At 48.0% G+C, this 17,761-nt stretch overlaps 8 protein-coding genes across 8 annotated transcripts; 5 read left to right on the top strand and 3 right to left on the bottom strand.

The window, feature by feature from the left end:
• Window positions 1-19: 19 nt before the first annotated feature.
• On the top strand, window positions 20-745 carry FOXG_19153 (uncharacterized protein; the record flags this gene model as incomplete). Its single annotated transcript, XM_018399336.1, has 2 exons — window positions 20-28; window positions 82-745. 2 exons carry the CDS (start codon window positions 20-22, stop codon window positions 604-606), a joined length of 534 nt encoding a protein of 177 aa, XP_018241562.1. The 3' UTR covers window positions 607-745.
• Window positions 107-2,803, bottom strand: FOXG_05982 (DNA excision repair protein ERCC-1). The gene is made up of 2 exons (XM_018384476.1): window positions 2,340-2,803; window positions 107-2,288 (listed from the first exon to the last, which is right to left on the bottom strand). Exons 1-2 carry the CDS (start codon window positions 2,678-2,680, stop codon window positions 1,469-1,471), a joined length of 1,161 nt encoding a protein of 386 aa, XP_018241563.1. The 5' UTR covers window positions 2,681-2,803; the 3' UTR covers window positions 107-1,468.
• A 604-nt stretch (window positions 2,804-3,407) lies between these two features.
• FOXG_05983 (uncharacterized protein) lies at window positions 3,408-6,370 on the bottom strand. Its single transcript, XM_018384477.1, has one exon. The coding sequence runs from the start codon at window positions 4,932-4,934 to the stop codon at window positions 3,645-3,647; it is 1,290 nt and encodes a 429-aa protein (XP_018241564.1). The 5' UTR covers window positions 4,935-6,370; the 3' UTR covers window positions 3,408-3,644.
• Window positions 5,141-5,354, top strand: FOXG_19154 (uncharacterized protein; the record flags this gene model as incomplete). The annotated part of the gene is made up of 3 exons (XM_018399337.1): window positions 5,141-5,153; window positions 5,185-5,257; window positions 5,285-5,354. 3 exons carry the CDS (start codon window positions 5,141-5,143, stop codon window positions 5,352-5,354), a joined length of 156 nt encoding a protein of 51 aa, XP_018241565.1.
• Window positions 6,371-7,308: 938 nt separating the features above from the next.
• FOXG_05984 (mandelate racemase) lies at window positions 7,309-9,191 on the top strand. The gene is made up of 2 exons (XM_018384478.1): window positions 7,309-7,769; window positions 7,827-9,191. Exons 1-2 carry the CDS (start codon window positions 7,614-7,616, stop codon window positions 9,021-9,023), a joined length of 1,353 nt encoding a protein of 450 aa, XP_018241566.1. The 5' UTR covers window positions 7,309-7,613; the 3' UTR covers window positions 9,024-9,191.
• A 1,171-nt stretch (window positions 9,192-10,362) lies between these two features.
• Window positions 10,363-11,854, top strand: FOXG_05985 (GPI mannosyltransferase 2). Its single transcript, XM_018384479.1, has 2 exons — window positions 10,363-11,303; window positions 11,350-11,854. The coding sequence occupies exons 1-2, from the start codon at window positions 10,420-10,422 to the stop codon at window positions 11,744-11,746; spliced, it is 1,281 nt and encodes a 426-aa protein (XP_018241567.1). The 5' UTR covers window positions 10,363-10,419; the 3' UTR covers window positions 11,747-11,854.
• A 277-nt stretch (window positions 11,855-12,131) lies between these two features.
• Window positions 12,132-12,629, top strand: FOXG_05986 (uncharacterized protein; the record flags this gene model as incomplete). Its single annotated transcript, XM_018384480.1, has 2 exons — window positions 12,132-12,443; window positions 12,498-12,629. 2 exons carry the CDS (start codon window positions 12,132-12,134, stop codon window positions 12,627-12,629), a joined length of 444 nt encoding a protein of 147 aa, XP_018241568.1.
• Window positions 12,630-13,588: 959 nt separating this feature from the next.
• FOXG_05987 (uncharacterized protein) lies at window positions 13,589-17,705 on the bottom strand (the record flags this gene model as incomplete). The annotated part of the gene is made up of 3 exons (XM_018384481.1): window positions 13,589-13,803; window positions 13,919-17,387; window positions 17,442-17,705. The coding sequence occupies 3 exons, from the start codon at window positions 17,703-17,705 to the stop codon at window positions 13,589-13,591; spliced, it is 3,948 nt and encodes a 1,315-aa protein (XP_018241569.1).
• Window positions 17,706-17,761: the final 56 nt, after the last annotated feature.

The raw sequence follows: 17,761 nt of genomic DNA on the forward strand, positions 1-17,761 counted from the left end.
AGTAAGACCCTGATCGACAATGGCCCGAGTTCGCACTGAGTGTCCAATCAAAGCTTTACTCTGACAACGATAAACTGTCAGCCTAAACCAGCTCCTCCTGGCTTGTCGCAACGGGGTCAAAACGGAGCTCAACCAAAAAGTCTGGAATTGATCCTCAGTTCTTTCTCGTGTGAGAGGTCATTCCTTGCTGCTGGTTCCACGGTAGCACGAGCCACAGGTGACGTACCTCACTCGCCACACTATTGCCACATCAAGTATAAGAGACTCGTTTATATTCATCGTGACAACTACAAGTCTCATCAAAAGCTTCAAAAGACACAATTTTTATACGTTTCGAGACTTCTTTTCTCTTCTGACCCACCACAAAACACTAAGCCTTCGCAATCAAACATCATGGGTCTCCCTGCTTTCTCAGAGCCAGCAACAACCACTTCTCCTCAAACCCCGCAACAAGAACAGAATCACAGCACTGGCGTTGCTACCGGTGCAGGCGCAAACACTGGTGCAGGCGTGACAAGGCCCAAGACTGAAGAGGAGAAAGAGGCCGATCGACTTTATGAGGAGGCCATGGAGGAGGAGTATGCTAAGCGTGATGGAGGTGCCTAAGCATACAACTCGAGCATGACTCGAGGTCCAGATTTACGACCTGAAGTCAATTGACGAGAAATGATAGCTATACGGATGATATTCTCAACTCTGAACCGAATTGAATAATACAAGCTTCGATATAACCCTAAGGTTCGCCTGATATGTGATCTATGTGTTCCAAGTGGTGGATGATATGTTGTTAACAGTGACGTCTATGAACAAATCAATAATGACAGCAGGCCTAGAGTTGGTTCAAAGCTTCGGTGCACGAAGAACGCCATAAAGCCAGATCGGTTGATGTATGTATATAGAAAGTTGAGGTGAGTGAGGCTGTATGATATATCATGTTCCCACTGTCCTATTATACATGTAGCCTAATTTCTCGTGGCGACCTCATTTATATGCCAACTTTCATGATCATAAGTTATGGAGGAGCTATCGATTGGCGCTGGCTGTGTTGCAGGACTCAGATATCCGGGGTAAATCTTAGCAGAATCGAGAGCTACTCGTTCCATGAATCAGATGGCTCAACGCCACCTTAGATTGTTTACCCAGATGATGTTCGTTGTCCAATCTCTTGAGCAGATGCTCGTAATCGCCCTGGAATTGTCACACTCCCATAAGGTCAAAGTATATTCCCCAGCCTAGAGATTTCTATGCTGCCATTGATGACTCTTTGTCCGAATAGACTATTCAGCTCTTCTTGGCAGGAGACAATCGTGAGCAATCCAGGAGTTGGTATGCCTTTCTGGCGTGATATTGAACTGCAGTTGGTTGGCTTTATGTAGAGTATAGTGTGGTACCAAACCAAGTCAGCCTCGGGGTTCGGGAATCAGGCACTTGGGCAACAAGAATTCTAATGAGAGTAGAGTAAAATCGTTCAATCATTCTCTCGCAGTCTTGCCAATGCAGCAGCAATACCTCCACTGAGCTGCTCGTCCTTATCTGTCTGGCTCGCACGGGTGGCCTCTTCTGTCTGGGCAGTCTTCTTCGATGCCTCGATAGCAGCTGCAAGCATGGCCTCTTCATCGTCTTCATCATCAGTGTTGTCCATAAACTGGAATTGCTTGGATGCGGGCTCATTTGTCTTTTCTGCAGAAGGTGTGTCTTTGGCGGGAGATTGTCGCGAAGATGATGCAGCAGATGGCATATCTCGTAGAGGGACCCGCGAAAGAGGTAAAGCCTGGTCAAGTCTTGCTGATCGTTCCGAGGCCTTTGCGCCTCTCTTGGCAGCCTTTTTCACTCTGAATGGCTCTTCGACTGCAGACTGCCACCTCTTGACTTTAACACCTCCCCATCCATTTAGCATACCGAGTTGTTCTGCATCAGCATTGATTGCATTTTTTAAACTGCCGAAATTGCTCACTACAGCGACCGCATCTGATTTGTTCAGACTTCTCGGCACTGTGACGAACTCTACCAGCTTCTCACCATAGCTGGACGGTTGTTGGCCACGGATCGCACCAAATGTAGCATTCTCGTAGCTCTTGTATAACTCGATATAGCGTGCGGCTTCAGCGGCGGACCAGCAGAGGATAAGGGTGACATTGTTGACGAGTGATGTCTTTGATAGTTCTTTCAAGGAGGCTTCGTGGTTGGGAATGTCGACCATGGTGAGGAGGATGCGCAGGTTGTATTTGCCTTGAAGGTTACGGATTCGTGTATAGATGTATTCGGGATGCAGACGATGGTACTTGAGACTAAAAAAGGGTCAGTATCAAGATAACACATAAACAGATGCGCAAAGCTACCTCAGGAACAGAGCGCAAGTACCCAATCCCAGAACATAGTCAGCTGGAATATCGCTATACTCCCATGGCATTGATCGAATGCTCGTAAGAACAGGATTTCCTCGCTGGCGCGGAGATACCAGGATAGTTGAACCAGACTGCTTCTGAGGTAGAGCCTGTGGTGTTGGTTGAACAACCTTTCCCGCGCTGGAGGCAGCTGGCGGTGCTTTATCTAGACGTTGGGGTGTAGGTTGTTGGATTCTTGTAGGCGTGGGTTGTTGAACTGATCGTGCGGCAGGCGTGGGATCAGCTGCGGCCATAGCGGCCAGGAGCTCGTCGTCTGCACCGTAGTCGTCGTCCATGATGTATTATTGAAGCGGCGTAGTGAAACTGGTCGGTCACGTTGCTAGCTTCTCGTTAGGTGCTTTTTGAAAGATGATGGCAGTGCACGCATCGCGTAAGTCGAGTTGAGCAAGGGTGGGTCGTCACTCCTAATAGGTACTCTTTCAGTCTGCTAGATAATGAACATTCTTCCCCTATAGATCCTACGTCTTTTCTTCTCTATCTTTTGCGTCTCAGTATGCTGAATCTCTACAGCGTTATTATTGATTAATTCCATCAATATCTTCCTAGGATAAGGATGCTAAAGCCTTTCTCTTTGCAGTGTAAAAGTGCATCTACGTCATTCAATCAAATCACACAGCCGTTGATAAAGTTTACCTACCTAACTCAGCACAAGCGAAGTATAGCCCACTTACTAGCTAAGCCAATTCTTAATGGATTGGCCTTATACTATATTCGAAGCTCTAGGTAGGTAGTTACCATTATCATCGAGGTATCGATACCTGTAAATGTGTCCGCGTACGCCTGGAAGATCATTTACTCCTTTCAACAATCCGGTTCTCAATTCAGCATCGTCAACTTGCCACAATCAACTTAATACAACCCAAACGTCAAGATCATCATGAAATATATTTTTAACCCTTGGCTCCTGGTTCCTGTTCTTAGCTCAATGATCTACACTTTTCAACGTGGCAGTGCTGATGGTCTTCAATCACAACTCACTCACATGCAATGATAAGCATCAAACTCATTGATCAAGGTAAATTCAAAGTGCAGTAACTAAAAAAAACAAGTTCCTCCAGGTATCTCCCATCCAATCCTATCCGCAGCTCCAGCCGCTTTTGCCCTGTCCTGTCCTATCCTATCCTATCCTATCCTAACCAATGCCAGGTTATTCCCTCTGGCCGCGCCCATAACGCCAGTTACCATAATGTTCGTTATTTGCGTACACATGTCCTCGTGTACATCATGTCTGTCTCAAGTCTAATCCAAATCTTCTTCTAGTCCTGCATATTCTGTGGGACTGGGCAGTGTGCTCTCTGTGAGGGAGGAATGGATCGAGTAAAGGGAGGCCAACCAGCAGTCGAACATGGTTGCCACTTTTTGTGCCTCTGCGTTTGATGATTGTTGCCGTGTTAGTTGATCGCGTAGTCTCTCGTACGCCTCGATCATAACCCAAACCTGCAGTGCTGCAGTATCTTGTCCGTTTCGCTGTGGTCGGCCTGACACAACCGATGATAGTTCGCTAGTGAGTAGATCGAGCGCTATTTGAAGGCTGATGTTTTCCTGGAATGAGTGCCCTGATGATGAAGGTGGTCGAAATTCATCTGTCCAAGAACCTCGTGGTGTTCCGGGGGTCTGATCGGGAGATGGTGGTGGTGAGAATGAATATGGCTTGAAGTAAATAGTGTCTCCTTCAACGGCAGCCACATTCGTATCGTGAGTCGCTGCTGACCTGAGTCTGGGTCTCAGCTGACGGGGTATAGCCGTCATAGATGAATACGTATTTGATGACCGTAAAGTTTGTCGCTTGGCTCCGTGGGGAGATATCTGAAGAGGGGTGTCGTCGAATGAATATGTCGATGCTCGTGATGGTAACTGTGAGTCCAGCGCTGGTGGGCCATCTCTCGACTCAAGAACAGCGTTATACTGATCAGCGATCAATTCAACGCTTGACGTCTTCTCTGGCACATCCTTCGCCTTGCGCGCAAGTGCATGTTGCTCTAGTTGTCCTATTCGAAAGACTGGTGTCTTGGCCTGGCGTCGCATGATAGATGATGTCGAGGTAGTTGATGCGGTCGAAGGGAGAGAAGAGCTGTCCAATGATGGCCGCGCATGATGATCCTGGAGGGTCAAATGGTGAAATTCTGGGATTTGGCGCTGAGAAGATTGTCTCCGTGGCGGAGGACTGAAGAACGCCCTCGGTGGCTCGGATTCAGGTTCGTGTTGGTACTGATGGTGCTGTTGCTGAGGCGGTTCATATGGTGAATTGATCTCTGGCTGAAGATGGTCCTCCGGCTCTGAAAATGAGGGCACAAAAACGGTCTTTGGTCGAAGATAATGATCCCATTTTGAATCGCTCAAATCGGGAGCGCCGTTCTGAATTTGTCGTTGCGACGGTGAAGACATACTGCTCTGAGGGCTGAGGCTAGACATGGTCGAGTCGGTAGAACCGCGCTTAGCTTTGTTGAGGCTTTTGAGTTTCGGGTCAGGTTTTTGGAGTTTGCGCCTGGGAGGCTTCAAACTGTGACTTCGTGAGAGAGTGTTCTCCATGACGGGCGGTGAAAATTGATGTTGAGAGCCGCGGTTTCAGGATGTAGCATTTAAAATGCAAGGTGAGTGATAAGCGTGGATCGTCGTCAAGGGCGCTTGGGTGAGAATTTGAGGTGAATTAAAACTCGTGTGTTATGCGTATCTTAGTTGATATTGGTCACGTTGGTTGGTGAATTCTGGGGATTTCGCAGCCATGGAAGACAAACATGGGAGAGATATGTGAGGTATGTTATATGACGAAGATGTGTAGTAGGAAAAAGCAAATGCGAAATCGTGCAAGCTGCAGCAGACAAGACAGGCAGAGAGAGTTCAGTCAAGGTAAGGTAAGTCAGTCGTAATTATGTACGTAGTAAAGCCGAGAGACACAGTCAAGGCCTTACCGCTTCCCTGGCCCAAAGTGGCTTCCAAGCTGCAGGTTAGAGTGGAAGTCCAATCAAGAGCACCACGAGGTGGATGGGATACTCCACGTCATGGGTCGAAGGGAAGAAAAAAGGGTTGGGGATAGGCAGGGATGATCAAAAACTGGGATTCTGCAACCTGCAACCTGCAACTTTTCTGGCATCAACAGGAACAGAACAGACTCCAACAGGCTTGACAGGGCTGGACTACAGGCATTGGATGACCCGGAAAGATACAGCTACAGCTGGTAACCGAGACGAGGGTGTACTGTATCCTCTTAAAGGAAACTGATCCGCGGTACTCAACTTGATCATTGTGGTCGTTGGCACCAAAACAAGATTCACCCTCTCGACTCTAACTCTTCCAGAATCTGACGAGAACAACCTCGGACCACCCACCTCTGCAGCGGTGAAGCCCACACCAGCAACTGATAATCAGGACCCTTCCCTGTCTGGCCCTGTCACCCGACCCGACTGACAGACATACTTGAGTGCGCTGTAGAAACGCCTTACAGCTGCCGCAACACCCTCACAGGCTCAGGCTTCGCACTAGGCTACTTCCTAGTGCCAAAACGGTTGTTATCCGTATGGCCCTGCCGCGTCGCGTGTGATTGAATCCAGCTTGAGCTGATGTCATGTCATGTGTGCCTCTATCGTATTGTATCGATCAAAGACCCTTACTGAGGTCTGAGCCCATTTACTCATTATGAGGGGTTAAAAAGACGTGTCTCTTGTCGATGGGCTGTTATTCTGAAGCCATCCCATCAGTTGTGGCAATGTCATTGTGAGTAAGTTCATGTACGCGAGTTAGATATGCATGAGGGTGCTGGCTGTGGTAGAAGCCGGCTGCCTCTCTTCGCACACTTTTTTTCGACAATAATTTGTCGTGAACGCAAATGTTTCTCTTCGGTCTTGAATATCCTAATCGTCATTGATCAAAAAGACACTGAGCGTTAGGGAGTAGAATAAGGCCGTCGGCGGTTCCTTTTATGAAGAACCTCTGTCTTTACGACGGGATAAACGAGAGAAGGCTTCTTCCGAGTCAAAAGTCAAAGAAATACAGTGTCTGTATGTTCAGCAGACGGTGACGGATACTGTATGCAGTTAATTTACTCAGGTGGTTGGGGAAGTGAAATGGTTCTCGTGCCCATTGAAGAAACGGTCAAGACATGGTATGATATAAGAGGGATTTCTGAAATCTCAAAAAGACCATAGTTATCATTTTAAAGAAGCTTAATTATCCGTCGGGTATTTTTAACGAATTTAAGGAATTCAGTTAATGCTTTTAGTTGAACTGACTTGTTAACAGACTTTCTCTGTGCGCATTGGATCCCATGTTAGTGAGGGGTACTTGGATCGGATCGCGGGGACACATCGTGGGGTCAAAACTCAACATCGGATAATAATTTAAATGGAATTTTTTTTTTTTTTTTTTTTTTTGGCGAGGCACTAAAACTTCCATTAGCATAAACTTCAGTCACGAGGTTTATTTTCCCCTCAAGCCAGTCTCATTTCCACTAGGAGAGATGGAGCACATTGAATACCTTAGTGCCTATAGCTACGTGCTCTTTATAATGGATATTCTGCCTGCGGGGGGAAGACCGAGACCGTTCATACCAGGTCAATTACTGCGCGGGGGCGGGTCGCGGGGGTCTACTGCTCTTAGGCGCTGAACCATGAGTACTTCTTACAACACCAAGACCTTATCTGTAGATCAAGTCCTTGATGATATCCTCTTAACAAATGCTCCCCCCAAACCCACCCCCAAATCAACAACTCTCCCCTCTCCAAACCCAAACCCAAGCATATTTATCGGCAAGAACATGCCGGCGGATAGCTTCTCATGATATACAAATTCACTTTCATGGGGGTTTCCAGTGAGCGGGTCCCGTTATTCCATCAATCAGACGCAGAAGAATTGGTCGTCATGGCATCTCGACTCTTCTTTTACCCCACATCGTGACAATGGATGAGGTCTCATGAGAGAGTCTGTGGGAGGAGTGAAAAAAGGGACCAGCGAAAGGGAGAAGCTATAAAACATGACGTTCCCGGCCTGTGTCTCTATTTAGCCTCAATTGATTCATTATAATCTTGACGACTTTATATTTCTTCTTCTTCCTCGTCGTGATCTTCTCATCATAACTCCTCACTATTGAAACCTCCCCCTCCCCCGCGTTCGGAGCTCACCCCACCTTAAGTGTGTCCCTCATGCTTCACTGAGCTCTCTCATACTCGATAACTTCAACAATTGCCTTACGAATCTACAAAATAAACCGCAATCATGGGTGAAATCACAATTACCGGCTGGAAGACTCGAGATGTTCGCTTTCCTACTTCTCTCGACGGAACTGGCTCCGATGCCATGAACGCTGCTGGCAACTATTCCTCCGCCTACTGCATCCTCGAGACAGACTCTGAATACACCGGCCACGGAATGGTCAGTACTCAATTCCTTCAGAGGCCATCTCAATCGTAGCTGACTGACTTGGTATAGACCTTCACTATCGGCCGTGGAAACGACATCGTCTGCGCTGCCATCAACCACGTCGCCGAGCGTCTCAAGGGCAGGACCCTCTCCTCCCTCGTCGCAAACTGGGGCCAGACATGGCGACATCTCGTCAACGACAGTCAGCTCCGATGGATCGGTCCCGAGAAGGGTGTCATCCACCTGGCTCTCGGTGCCGTCGTCAACGCTGTCTGGGATCTCTGGGCCAAGACCCTCAACAAGCCCGTCTGGCGCATCGTCGCTGACATGAGCCCTGAGGAGTTCGTCAGCTGCATTGACTTCCGTTACATCACCGATGCTATCACCCCCGAGGAGGCTGTCGCTATGCTTAAGGAGCAGGAGCCTACCAAGGCCAAGCGTCTCGAAGAGGCTCTTAACAACCGCGCTGTGCCCGCTTACACAACGAGCGCTGGCTGGCTTGGATACGGGGAGGATAAGATGAAGAGTCTGCTTCAGGAGACTCTCAACGCTGGATACAGACACTTCAAGGTCAAGGTCGGTGGTGACATTGAGCGCGACCGCAAGCGTCTGGGTATTGCTCGTGAAGTCATTGGTTATGACAAGGGCAATGTTCTCATGACAGATGCCAACCAGGTTTGGTCTGTTCCTGAGGCCATTGAGTACATGAAGCAGCTCGCCGACTTCAAGCCTTGGTTCATCGAGGAGCCTACATCCCCCGATGATGTCCTCGGTCACAAGGCCGTTCGCGATGCCCTTAAGCCTTATGGCATTGGTGTCGCTACTGGTGAGATGTGCCAGAACCGTGTTATCTTCAAGCAACTCCTCCAGACCGGTGCCATCGATGTGTGTCAGATCGACGCCTGCCGTATGGGCGGTGTCAACGAGGTCCTTGCTGTCCTCCTCATGGCCAAGAAGTTTGGTGTGCCTATTGTTCCTCACTCCGGTGGTGTTGGTCTTCCTGAGTACACACAGCACCTGAGCACCATCGACTACGTTGTTGTCTCTGGAAAGCTGTCTGTTCTTGAGTATGTGGACCACCTCCACGAGCACTTCTTCCACCCATCTGTTATCAAGGACGGTTACTACACCACCCCTGTGGAGCCTGGATACAGTGTTGAGATGAAGCCTGAGAGCATGGATCGATTTAGCTACCCTGGTGAGAAGGGTGTGAGTTGGTGGACTTCAGATGAGGCCAAGGTTATTCTCGATGGTGAGAAGATTTAATGGGTGGTTGAAAAGGGTTGGATAAAAGGACCTGGTGTTGTGTATCTGAAATGCCTCCATAAGCGGAATATCATGAATTTATGAGTTATTAAATCTAACAGGCCTCTCTATGATGTTAATTGTTTATAAGCCTAGCTGTTGATTTATGAATTGTATTATATCTCCGAGTTCTCCAGGACAGTACCAATGCTCCAAGTCTGGGTAAGTCTTTAACTCGACTTCTACTCCCATGCGCTCCAAGCATTTGGCAGCGCTTAGTCCGTGACAATACTCAACATCCTCGTCTTTTTTACCATGTCCCATGAACACGGAAGTGTTCAGGAAAGGGAAACAGGTCATTAGTGGTGCAGGGCTAAGCTCTGCCTCTTCACGAAGCTCGTCGATTGCCCTTTGCTAGGGGGTATACAAAATACATAAATCCGTCAATTAAATCATTGGGTGCCCTCTTGCCTGTGATTTTGTCCGAGCGCTTCTTATCCAGGACCTGCTTTAGCCTCTTCAAGCGCCTCGGCTTGATATATAAAAGAGAAACCACCGGTTTCGTTTAAAAGACGATCCCTCCCAAAGCAACCAACTCATCAACGCCATTGCACCGCCTTGACTGAAACCAATCAACACTACTTTTCCTGCATCCCCCCTCAATCTTTCTATCTCATCTTCCAATAACTTATGGATGTACTCAATACTTGGTCGCATGTTCCCACGCGCCTCGGGCTCCCAGTCACCAGTTCCTTCATACCATTGGTGAATAAGTGAACGGCGATACTTCGTCGCCCGCGCTAGAGGCGCTGTCGGGAACACGAAGCGAGCATGCGGAAGTGATTGGCGAAACGATACTGATGGATCGGGAGAAGGAGATGCAAGAAGTGGTGAGTGGAACTTCTGTGCGTTGAAGCCACGGCCGTGAAGGACGATGATTGTGAGTTTATGAGGTGAGGCAAGAGGAGGAATGGTTACCAGTGATGGAAATTCTCCTGGTCTGGGGCGAGACAAATTTCTTGTAGCATTTTCTGCTGACATTTTTGTTGATGTTGATATTAATTGAGTGTGCATATGTGGTTAAGTGAGGTTGGTTGATGGATTGATGGATTGATGAAGGCCTATGAGAAGTGACAGACCTTGCCAGTGAATGAGATGAGTTAAAAGGCCACCGGGCAATAATGTTTCTTACTATTTCGTTTTCTTACAATATTGAATCTTAAATATTGAATTTCTCAGTCAAAATTGTTCCCTGGTCTTCTCACACACATAAGCCATTCGTTGTGCTGTGTTGATCTCACCACTTCTATAAGGTCTCGTTAGCGAACGTGTCACTATATTCTGCCCCACGTAACGCACCCCTTCAGCTTAACCTCACATCGCCAACTTCACACGCTCATTCAACCCTCTACTCAAAATGGGTCTCCTTAACCACGAAACAAACCCAATATCTTCTCTAATAGCCGCCTTCACTGCTTGGAAGGGTCTTCTCCTCGCCATCGCTCTCGGCGCGTCTGTAGGCCCAGACTACGATACTTCAACATCTCTCTTCTTCAACATCGTCCATGGCCCAGCAACACCTGTTCCTGCTCTCGCTACTCGTCTGACGAGATGGGACGCGCTGTATTTTATGCATGATGCGGTGAAGGGCAAAGTGTATGAGCAGGAGTGGGCGTTTGGCATTGGACTGCCAGCCGTTGTACGTGGCATTAATGAGTTATTTGGACTTGAGGGCTGGGATGCCATTATTGCGATTGCCATCTCACACGTTTCTCACATTATTGCTGTTCTATCGCTGTACCAGCTCACTATTGTGCTATGCAATGATCGGAAACTTGCATATTTGGCTGCGGCCGTGCATATTCTTTCACCTGGCGGCCTCTTCCTTTCAGCACCGTATGCGGAGAGCACATTTGCATGCTTGTCCTTTGTTGGCAATCTTCTTTTTGCTTTGAGTCTGAAAGCCAGCCCCGACTCGCTGAGGCGCAATATTTCCGTCATTGGAGCAGGGCTGTTATATGGGGTTTCCTGTATCTTTCGAAGCAATGGACTCTTTGGTGGTGTTCTCTTTGCGGTGGAAGCTATCAAAGGCCTCACAGCACTTCTTGGCGGGTTCACCTTCTCCAAAGCTCTAAGGCTAGTTGCACCTATTATTGGCGGGCTGTTCGTTGCAGTTGGTTTTGTTGCGCCTCAGATTCTGGCGTGGATGAGGTATTGCAATGTCCAGGATAATGGAGAACAACGCCCTTGGTGTACACGCCCTCTCCCAAGTATCTACACATTTGTCCAAAAAGAATACTGGTATGTTATCAGAAGCAAATTAAATAGTGTCAACTAACATAAACAGGAACGTTGGCTTCCTCAGATACTGGACACCCAACCAAATTCCTCTCTTCCTCCTTGCAGCTCCCATGCTCACAATTCTCATCAAATCAGGAACAGAGGTCATGCGAGAACCTTCCCGAGGTCTTCGAGCCATGATTTCTGGCACAGACGAACAGTGCAGGGTGCTCGTAAGAACTCTAGCTGCTGTGCAAACTCTTCTCGCCGTCTTGGCTATCACAAACTATCACGTCCAGATCATCAGTCGTATATCATCCGCCTACCCCGTGTGGTATTGGTGGGTCGCTTCATGCCTCATGGATAGGCAAAGACAGAATTTGGGTTATGGGATAATCATGTTTATCAGTATGTATGCCATGATCCAAGGGGGTCTCTTTGCATCCTTTTTGCCGCCTGCCTGAGGCAGTGGTGTATATACTTTCTGTTTTTGAGTTGAGCTGTTTTTTTTTTCTAGAGCCTGATTCGGCGGTCGGGCAGCTCAATGGATTCGACATGATAGTGAAATAAAAATAGAATTGAAATTATGAAAGTTTTATATCGTCACACTTTCATTCTCTCATGTTAATAAGAGGCATATATGTTGAGGCAACAAAGGAGGTCGTTCTGTTGTTGGTGAATATTAAATCTCTATTTCTGTCTACATAAAGACATGATATCGCATCTTAATTGTCTTTTCTCTTCCATCTTTTAAAGATCCATCAGTTCTCATATTCGTCGCTACCAGTTACACTTACACATACTCACTCTATCAAGGCTTCTCTGCTTTTACCCCAACCAACTCCCAATATGTCAACGACAGGTAAGTTGATGATGATCATTATTCGTAGACATGTAAAGTCTGACCAGCAACCACCAGGACAACAGCCAGATCAGCAACCAGAGCATCGATCCAATGGATGTTCCTCCACTGCACATATTATCCTTGGGCTGCTCACTCCCCCACCTACTCCCCCTCCCTTAACTTCCGGTCCTCCCCCTCCCCCGTCTCAGCCTCCTGATACAACTCCTGACAACGGAATTTGCAACTGTATTGAAATGTTGGTTGAGACCGAAGAGGTTGAGGAACAAGAACAGGACACAGCCAAGACCATTTCCCCTGTAAGTTTTCACTCACACTCACATTTACAACACTCCTTTCTAACAAGCATGCAGCCCGTTGAGGCAACAGCCGGCTTCAGCTCTCCTGTTAAGACTACTTTGCTGAGCTTGAGAGCCCGTTGGGGCGACCTGCAGGCTATTGTTCACAACCAAGCGAGTAGAGCATGCCAGCCTTCTTCTAGATAAAGCCTATTGCATCATCCCTAGAGATCATGGCAATAGGGTTGCGCTTTTTTTCAATTATCATCGATCATAAAGTCGTGATAAGGACTTAGCGAATGGGTCACTTGAGGAGAGTTGGATAAGAAGCCCGTGTCTTCTTCATACCAAGGAATATATCTTTTTGGGCGGTTTCAAGTATATATCTCGACTCATTGCTATGGGCAGAAGCAGAATAACAGTTTTTTGATATATAATTCATGACAGAGTGCGACCCAAATCATGTTCTCACCAGTAAATTCCAATGTTATAGGCATAACCATCCAGCTCTCATTATTAAGGCCTTTTTTCCCCCATTCTAGTGACCAAGACGCTTGGGCTACTTAAAGATCGTTTCGCCCCTGATTCAAACAAAGTCTTTGGTCCTACATCCAAGGATGGCTCCAACAATTATCGAATTCTAGTAATGAGGTTTTATAACTATTCGTAGTCAAAGTAAATAGCCATAGCTACACTCAAAAAGAACGAGAGCAACTCAAAACTATCAATAAGGCCACTGGAAACTAGAAAATGATACTTATCTATTGAATAGTTGTCATGAGACCAAGACATGTCGCATGGGATGCCAAGGTGGCTCGTGTTATTGGGCTAATAGGCAATTTCATGAAACGCTTGTATTAATTTTTATATAGAAAAACTGTTCTGGTCGCTGTAGAGCCTGTTACCATCTACATGAAACCAATAACGACAACGCCTTTAAACACCCAGAAGACAATGCACCGTGTTTGTATGTTAATTCACCCATTCGCTGACTCTACCCAACAATGAAACCAAGGCCTCAAGTACAAGCCCTTAGTACGCTTTAAGATGTCAAGCACGAGTGTTCCATTAATCTTTGCGCTCGCATTTTGGCATGTGGGACAACTTCAAGACAAGCACCTAGTTCTAAGCATACGACTCTCTGATCTTGGTGATTCCAAAATTGTTCATAAAATAGATCGTTTAAGTCGTGTTGCGTCTTCCGTCGTTGTGAGGTCGCTGCTCCACAGATGGCCTAGATCCGGAACTTCCAGAGGGTCCTCCGTTGCTTTCTTGTCCTTCTTCTTCCTCCTCTTCATCTTGTTCTCGGACAGTTGGTAATGCGGTGTTCCTTGCCTTGCTCTGTGTAGAGCTTTCCGCACTTTGAGGGCCTGTCGAAATTCTGGGTCGCATAAAGAGGCGCTCATACTAAGACTCTTCCTCCGAGTCACTGTTATCATTAATCCTAATAGCTCGCCATCTCCTATCGGTCAAGTCTTGTGCAGCAGTTCCTTCACTCTCTGGGTCGACATAGCCCTGACCTCCAGCAATGCTTAGCGCAACGGGCAAAAAGACTAGGGCATGGAGGGCGGCGAAAATGACAAGAGACAGCCAAACTCGGAAGTAATAGATCTCGAAGATCTTTGATCGCGTGAAGGCGAGTACAGAGACACCCAGAAGCTTCGTGACGGTGATGCCCGAAAAGACAGATCCTCCGACGTTAACAAGAGCAGTCCAAGCCCGGGCATCGCGACCACGGAAGGCATTGCTATTGCCTTCCATCACTGTGCGGGAAGGATACATGAACGCGCGGGCGATATGAGCACAGAACTCAACAGAGATACCGACGCAAATGATGAGGTTGACCAGAGAAACAGCGTTCAGAGACACGTTGAACAGCGCCATGCTACCCATGATGTCTACAACGCTCATCACAACTGTGATAGAGACCACAGCTGCCGTAAGCAACGAACCCAAGAGGACGGTCGCAACAGCAAAGATTATGCCAATAGCGGCACACAACAATACAGCTGTTAACGGTACAATGCTAAGATATTGGTCAAAGAAGATGTAGAAGACGCTGTAGGGGAAAACATCCGCGCCTGTTCTGTCTTTGATATCGGAAGCGATGCGGCGAGCCGCAGAGTATGCAGCGATAAAATCTTCCTGGCTTCTCAGAGGAGTATGCAGGGTTCTGAAGTGTGTGGACTTGACATGGTTGCCTTTATCATTAAGAACAACAGCCTGGCCATACGCAGCCTGGCCAGCGAGAGGGCATTCATCGCCAGTAGGACTTGAAAGGAACTTCTTGAGATAATGAATGAATTCTTCATCCTCAGGCATGCCGTAGAGTGTGGTATTCCAAGCTGGCTTGCGATCAGCAAAGCAGGTTTGGCCATGCTCCACACAGCACTGGTCATAAATGGGATTCAACCAGAGGAAGAAGTCGTCAATCCAACTGGCGGCAGGTGAAGAGATATAAGAAATATCTGATCTCTGTCGTTCGAGCTCAAGTGTGTTCGTAAGGGAAAGGTCCTGGCAAGTCGTGAATCTCGAGCAAATCTCTTGCTGCTGTTCTCGCTTGGAGGCATCAACTTCGCGGGTCACGAAATACACTGGGGGTCCTGTCTCCAGATACTCGTATAAGTCATTAAAGTAGGGGATCAGGTAAGAACCATCAGGGATAGCAACTCGCTGATCAAGGCCGAGTTGGATCTTGGGCAAAAGTGCCAGTCCACCTGCAAAGAGCCCAAGGAAAATTGTGACAACAGCAAGCTTGACCTTCTTGCCAAGAAGTCGTGGAGCATATGTGTTCTTGATGAAGACCTGCAGCAAGCTCTCTTCGGCCATGTCTGAGCCACGGCTACCTCCCTGAGCAAAACTGTTGGCCCCATTAAGGTGGATTCTAGCCTTAGTGATCTGCCACCAGGGCCACAGTTCACAACGATGGTCTTCAACCCGCATCTGGTTAAGGGAAAGGAAGGAGACGAACATGGTCATTTGAAGTACGGCGTTGACCAGGACAGCACCCGCAGCGTAAGCAGCGAAATTCCTAACAGCTGGCATGCCAACGGCGGTGCCGAGAGCAAATGCGACGGTTTCTGTGAGAGCAGAGAAGAGAATGGAGGGTCCCATACGGCCCAGGGCTCTTGCAACTCGCTCCTCAACCATTTGGTCAGGAAAGCTGACATTAACTCTCTCGAGTTCATGGACAATCAGGAAAATGTTGTCCACGCCAACAGCCAGAACAATAAAGGGAATTACTTCAACAATGATGAGTGTAGCTTTTAGACCAACCCATGAGAAGAACCCAATAGAAGCAGCAATCGACATGAGGACAATAAGAATTCCCACGAGACCAAGCGTTACCTTGGATTCAACTAAAAGCACAGCAGGATTGCGGAAGATATGCTTGAGGGGAGTTCCAAGCGCCATGCAAGCGTAAACGAACATGACGATGTAACTGATGACGATAATCTTTGCGTCTGTGTTGGTCGACTTGTTAAGTTCCTGCTCGAGACTAATCTCAGTATTGAAAGACAAGCGAAGGCCACGCTCCTTGGCTTCTTGTTGGACCTCGAGGAATCGGTCGCGGAGGGAGTTTTCCCAATCAACAGCCCTTGCAAGGGCATCAGTTCCCTCTTGAGCGTTGTTAACAACCCAGGTCACAGTGATAGCATGGGCGTCAACCACATCGTCGTCGTAACCACCAAAGATCATGTTGGGCTCGATGGGTTGCCCAAAGTCTGGTCGACAATCCACGGGGCTCTTGGCGCATGCGCGGAGGTCCTCTTTCCAATACTTGGGGTCAAATCCACCCTTGGCGTGCCAGTAAGCTGAAACAGACTGCACAACGCAGGCATCGTTGGAAGGTTTGAAGCAGAGATCCTGGAGGTATTTTCCATAAACAGGGCTTTCGATCTTCTTGACGCTCTCCTCAACTTCAATCCACCATTTCAGTGTATCATAAGTTAGAACAGGTCCTGGTCCAGAGGGATCCGTATCGTTCACAAGGAAGACCTTTTCAGCACGGTAGAAGGGTCCAAAGTTGCTGTCGAAGTAGGCCTTCTCTTGTGCAGCAGCAGAAGAGGGGCTCACCCAAAGGCGGGCAGGTTCCTTCTCAAGGTCAAAACGGAACAATCCAACACTAAGGATGGCAACGAAGAGCAGGCTTAGGCCGATGCACCACCCAGGGAATCGAGCTGCAATGTGACCGAGCTGATAGAATGCCTTGTCACACTTGTCGTTGACCCAGTATCTCTTAGTTGGGCGCTCACGCATCGCCTCCGTGTCAACCGGACCACCTTCGTCTTCATCATCGCTATGCGAGGATTCATGCAACAGTCTTGTCCTTTCAACACGATGCTGAGAATACTTTTTATATGCGATGTGGCCAAAGACGGCGAGTATCAGAGTTAACAGCAAAACGCTATACACGAAGATGGAAGCAAATGAGAGGCAAGGCAAAAGACCGACTCTGCAAGACTTGGAGTCTTTGACGTCTGGGAGCTTCGGGCAGACACCAGGGCAGTCGACACATACGCAGCGGTAATCGGGGTCCTCATCATTGCATTTCTTCGGTGTCATGTCCAATGGATGGAGGTCGCGGTCGCTGTAATCAGTCGGAAAGTTGATCTGGAAAGGAGAACCGACGAGAGGTTTCTTGTCTCCAAGGAACTTCAGCATCTCGGTATAGTTCTTAGCACCACCACCAATCAAGTCCATCGCCTTGCTGTTTGCGCCGCCAAACTTGACTTCTTTGCAACTGTCATAGAAACCAGAGCCATATTTCTCTGAAATGAGCTGGTCGAGCTCTGTTACGAGCTTCTTGCCATTCTTGGGGGCAGAGTCGGTAACATTGATAAAGAGAGACTGGTCCGGAGAACATGTGAATGTACAAAAGAGGTTGAAGAAGTTGTCTTTGCAAGCTGGACAAGACCCAATGAGTGTACTTGGTGTACCGAGCTCGGACTTGAGTGCTTTGATCTATGTATCGCATATTAGTATGAGGTAGCATGAAGGTTCATGGGATATGCTCACTTGATCCAGGCTACAGCAAACAGGTCCGGTCTTCCATTTTTGGCCGCAAAGTTCGACGAGTTCGTTACGAAGCTCTTCGTCGGGATCTTCGGCCAAACCATTGTCGACACAGGGAAGTTCTTTGCCGAAAAAACTCTGCTTTCCACAGTGGCCGCGGAAGGCGCATCGTCCAGCTTCATGTTTCGGAGTATACTGCTCAGCAAAGCCGAGGCCAGCAAGAAGCGCAGCCACAGCTCCAAGCTGAGGCACGATGCGTTGATGCATCTCGAAGTGAGGGAGCCGCACGCGGCGGAGGATATGTATGGAGTCGTAGGCCTACT

This window comes from Fusarium oxysporum, chromosome 2, assembly GCF_000149955.1.
Source record: "Fusarium oxysporum f. sp. lycopersici 4287 chromosome 2, whole genome shotgun sequence".
Lineage (NCBI taxonomy): Eukaryota > Fungi > Ascomycota > Sordariomycetes > Hypocreales > Nectriaceae > Fusarium > Fusarium oxysporum.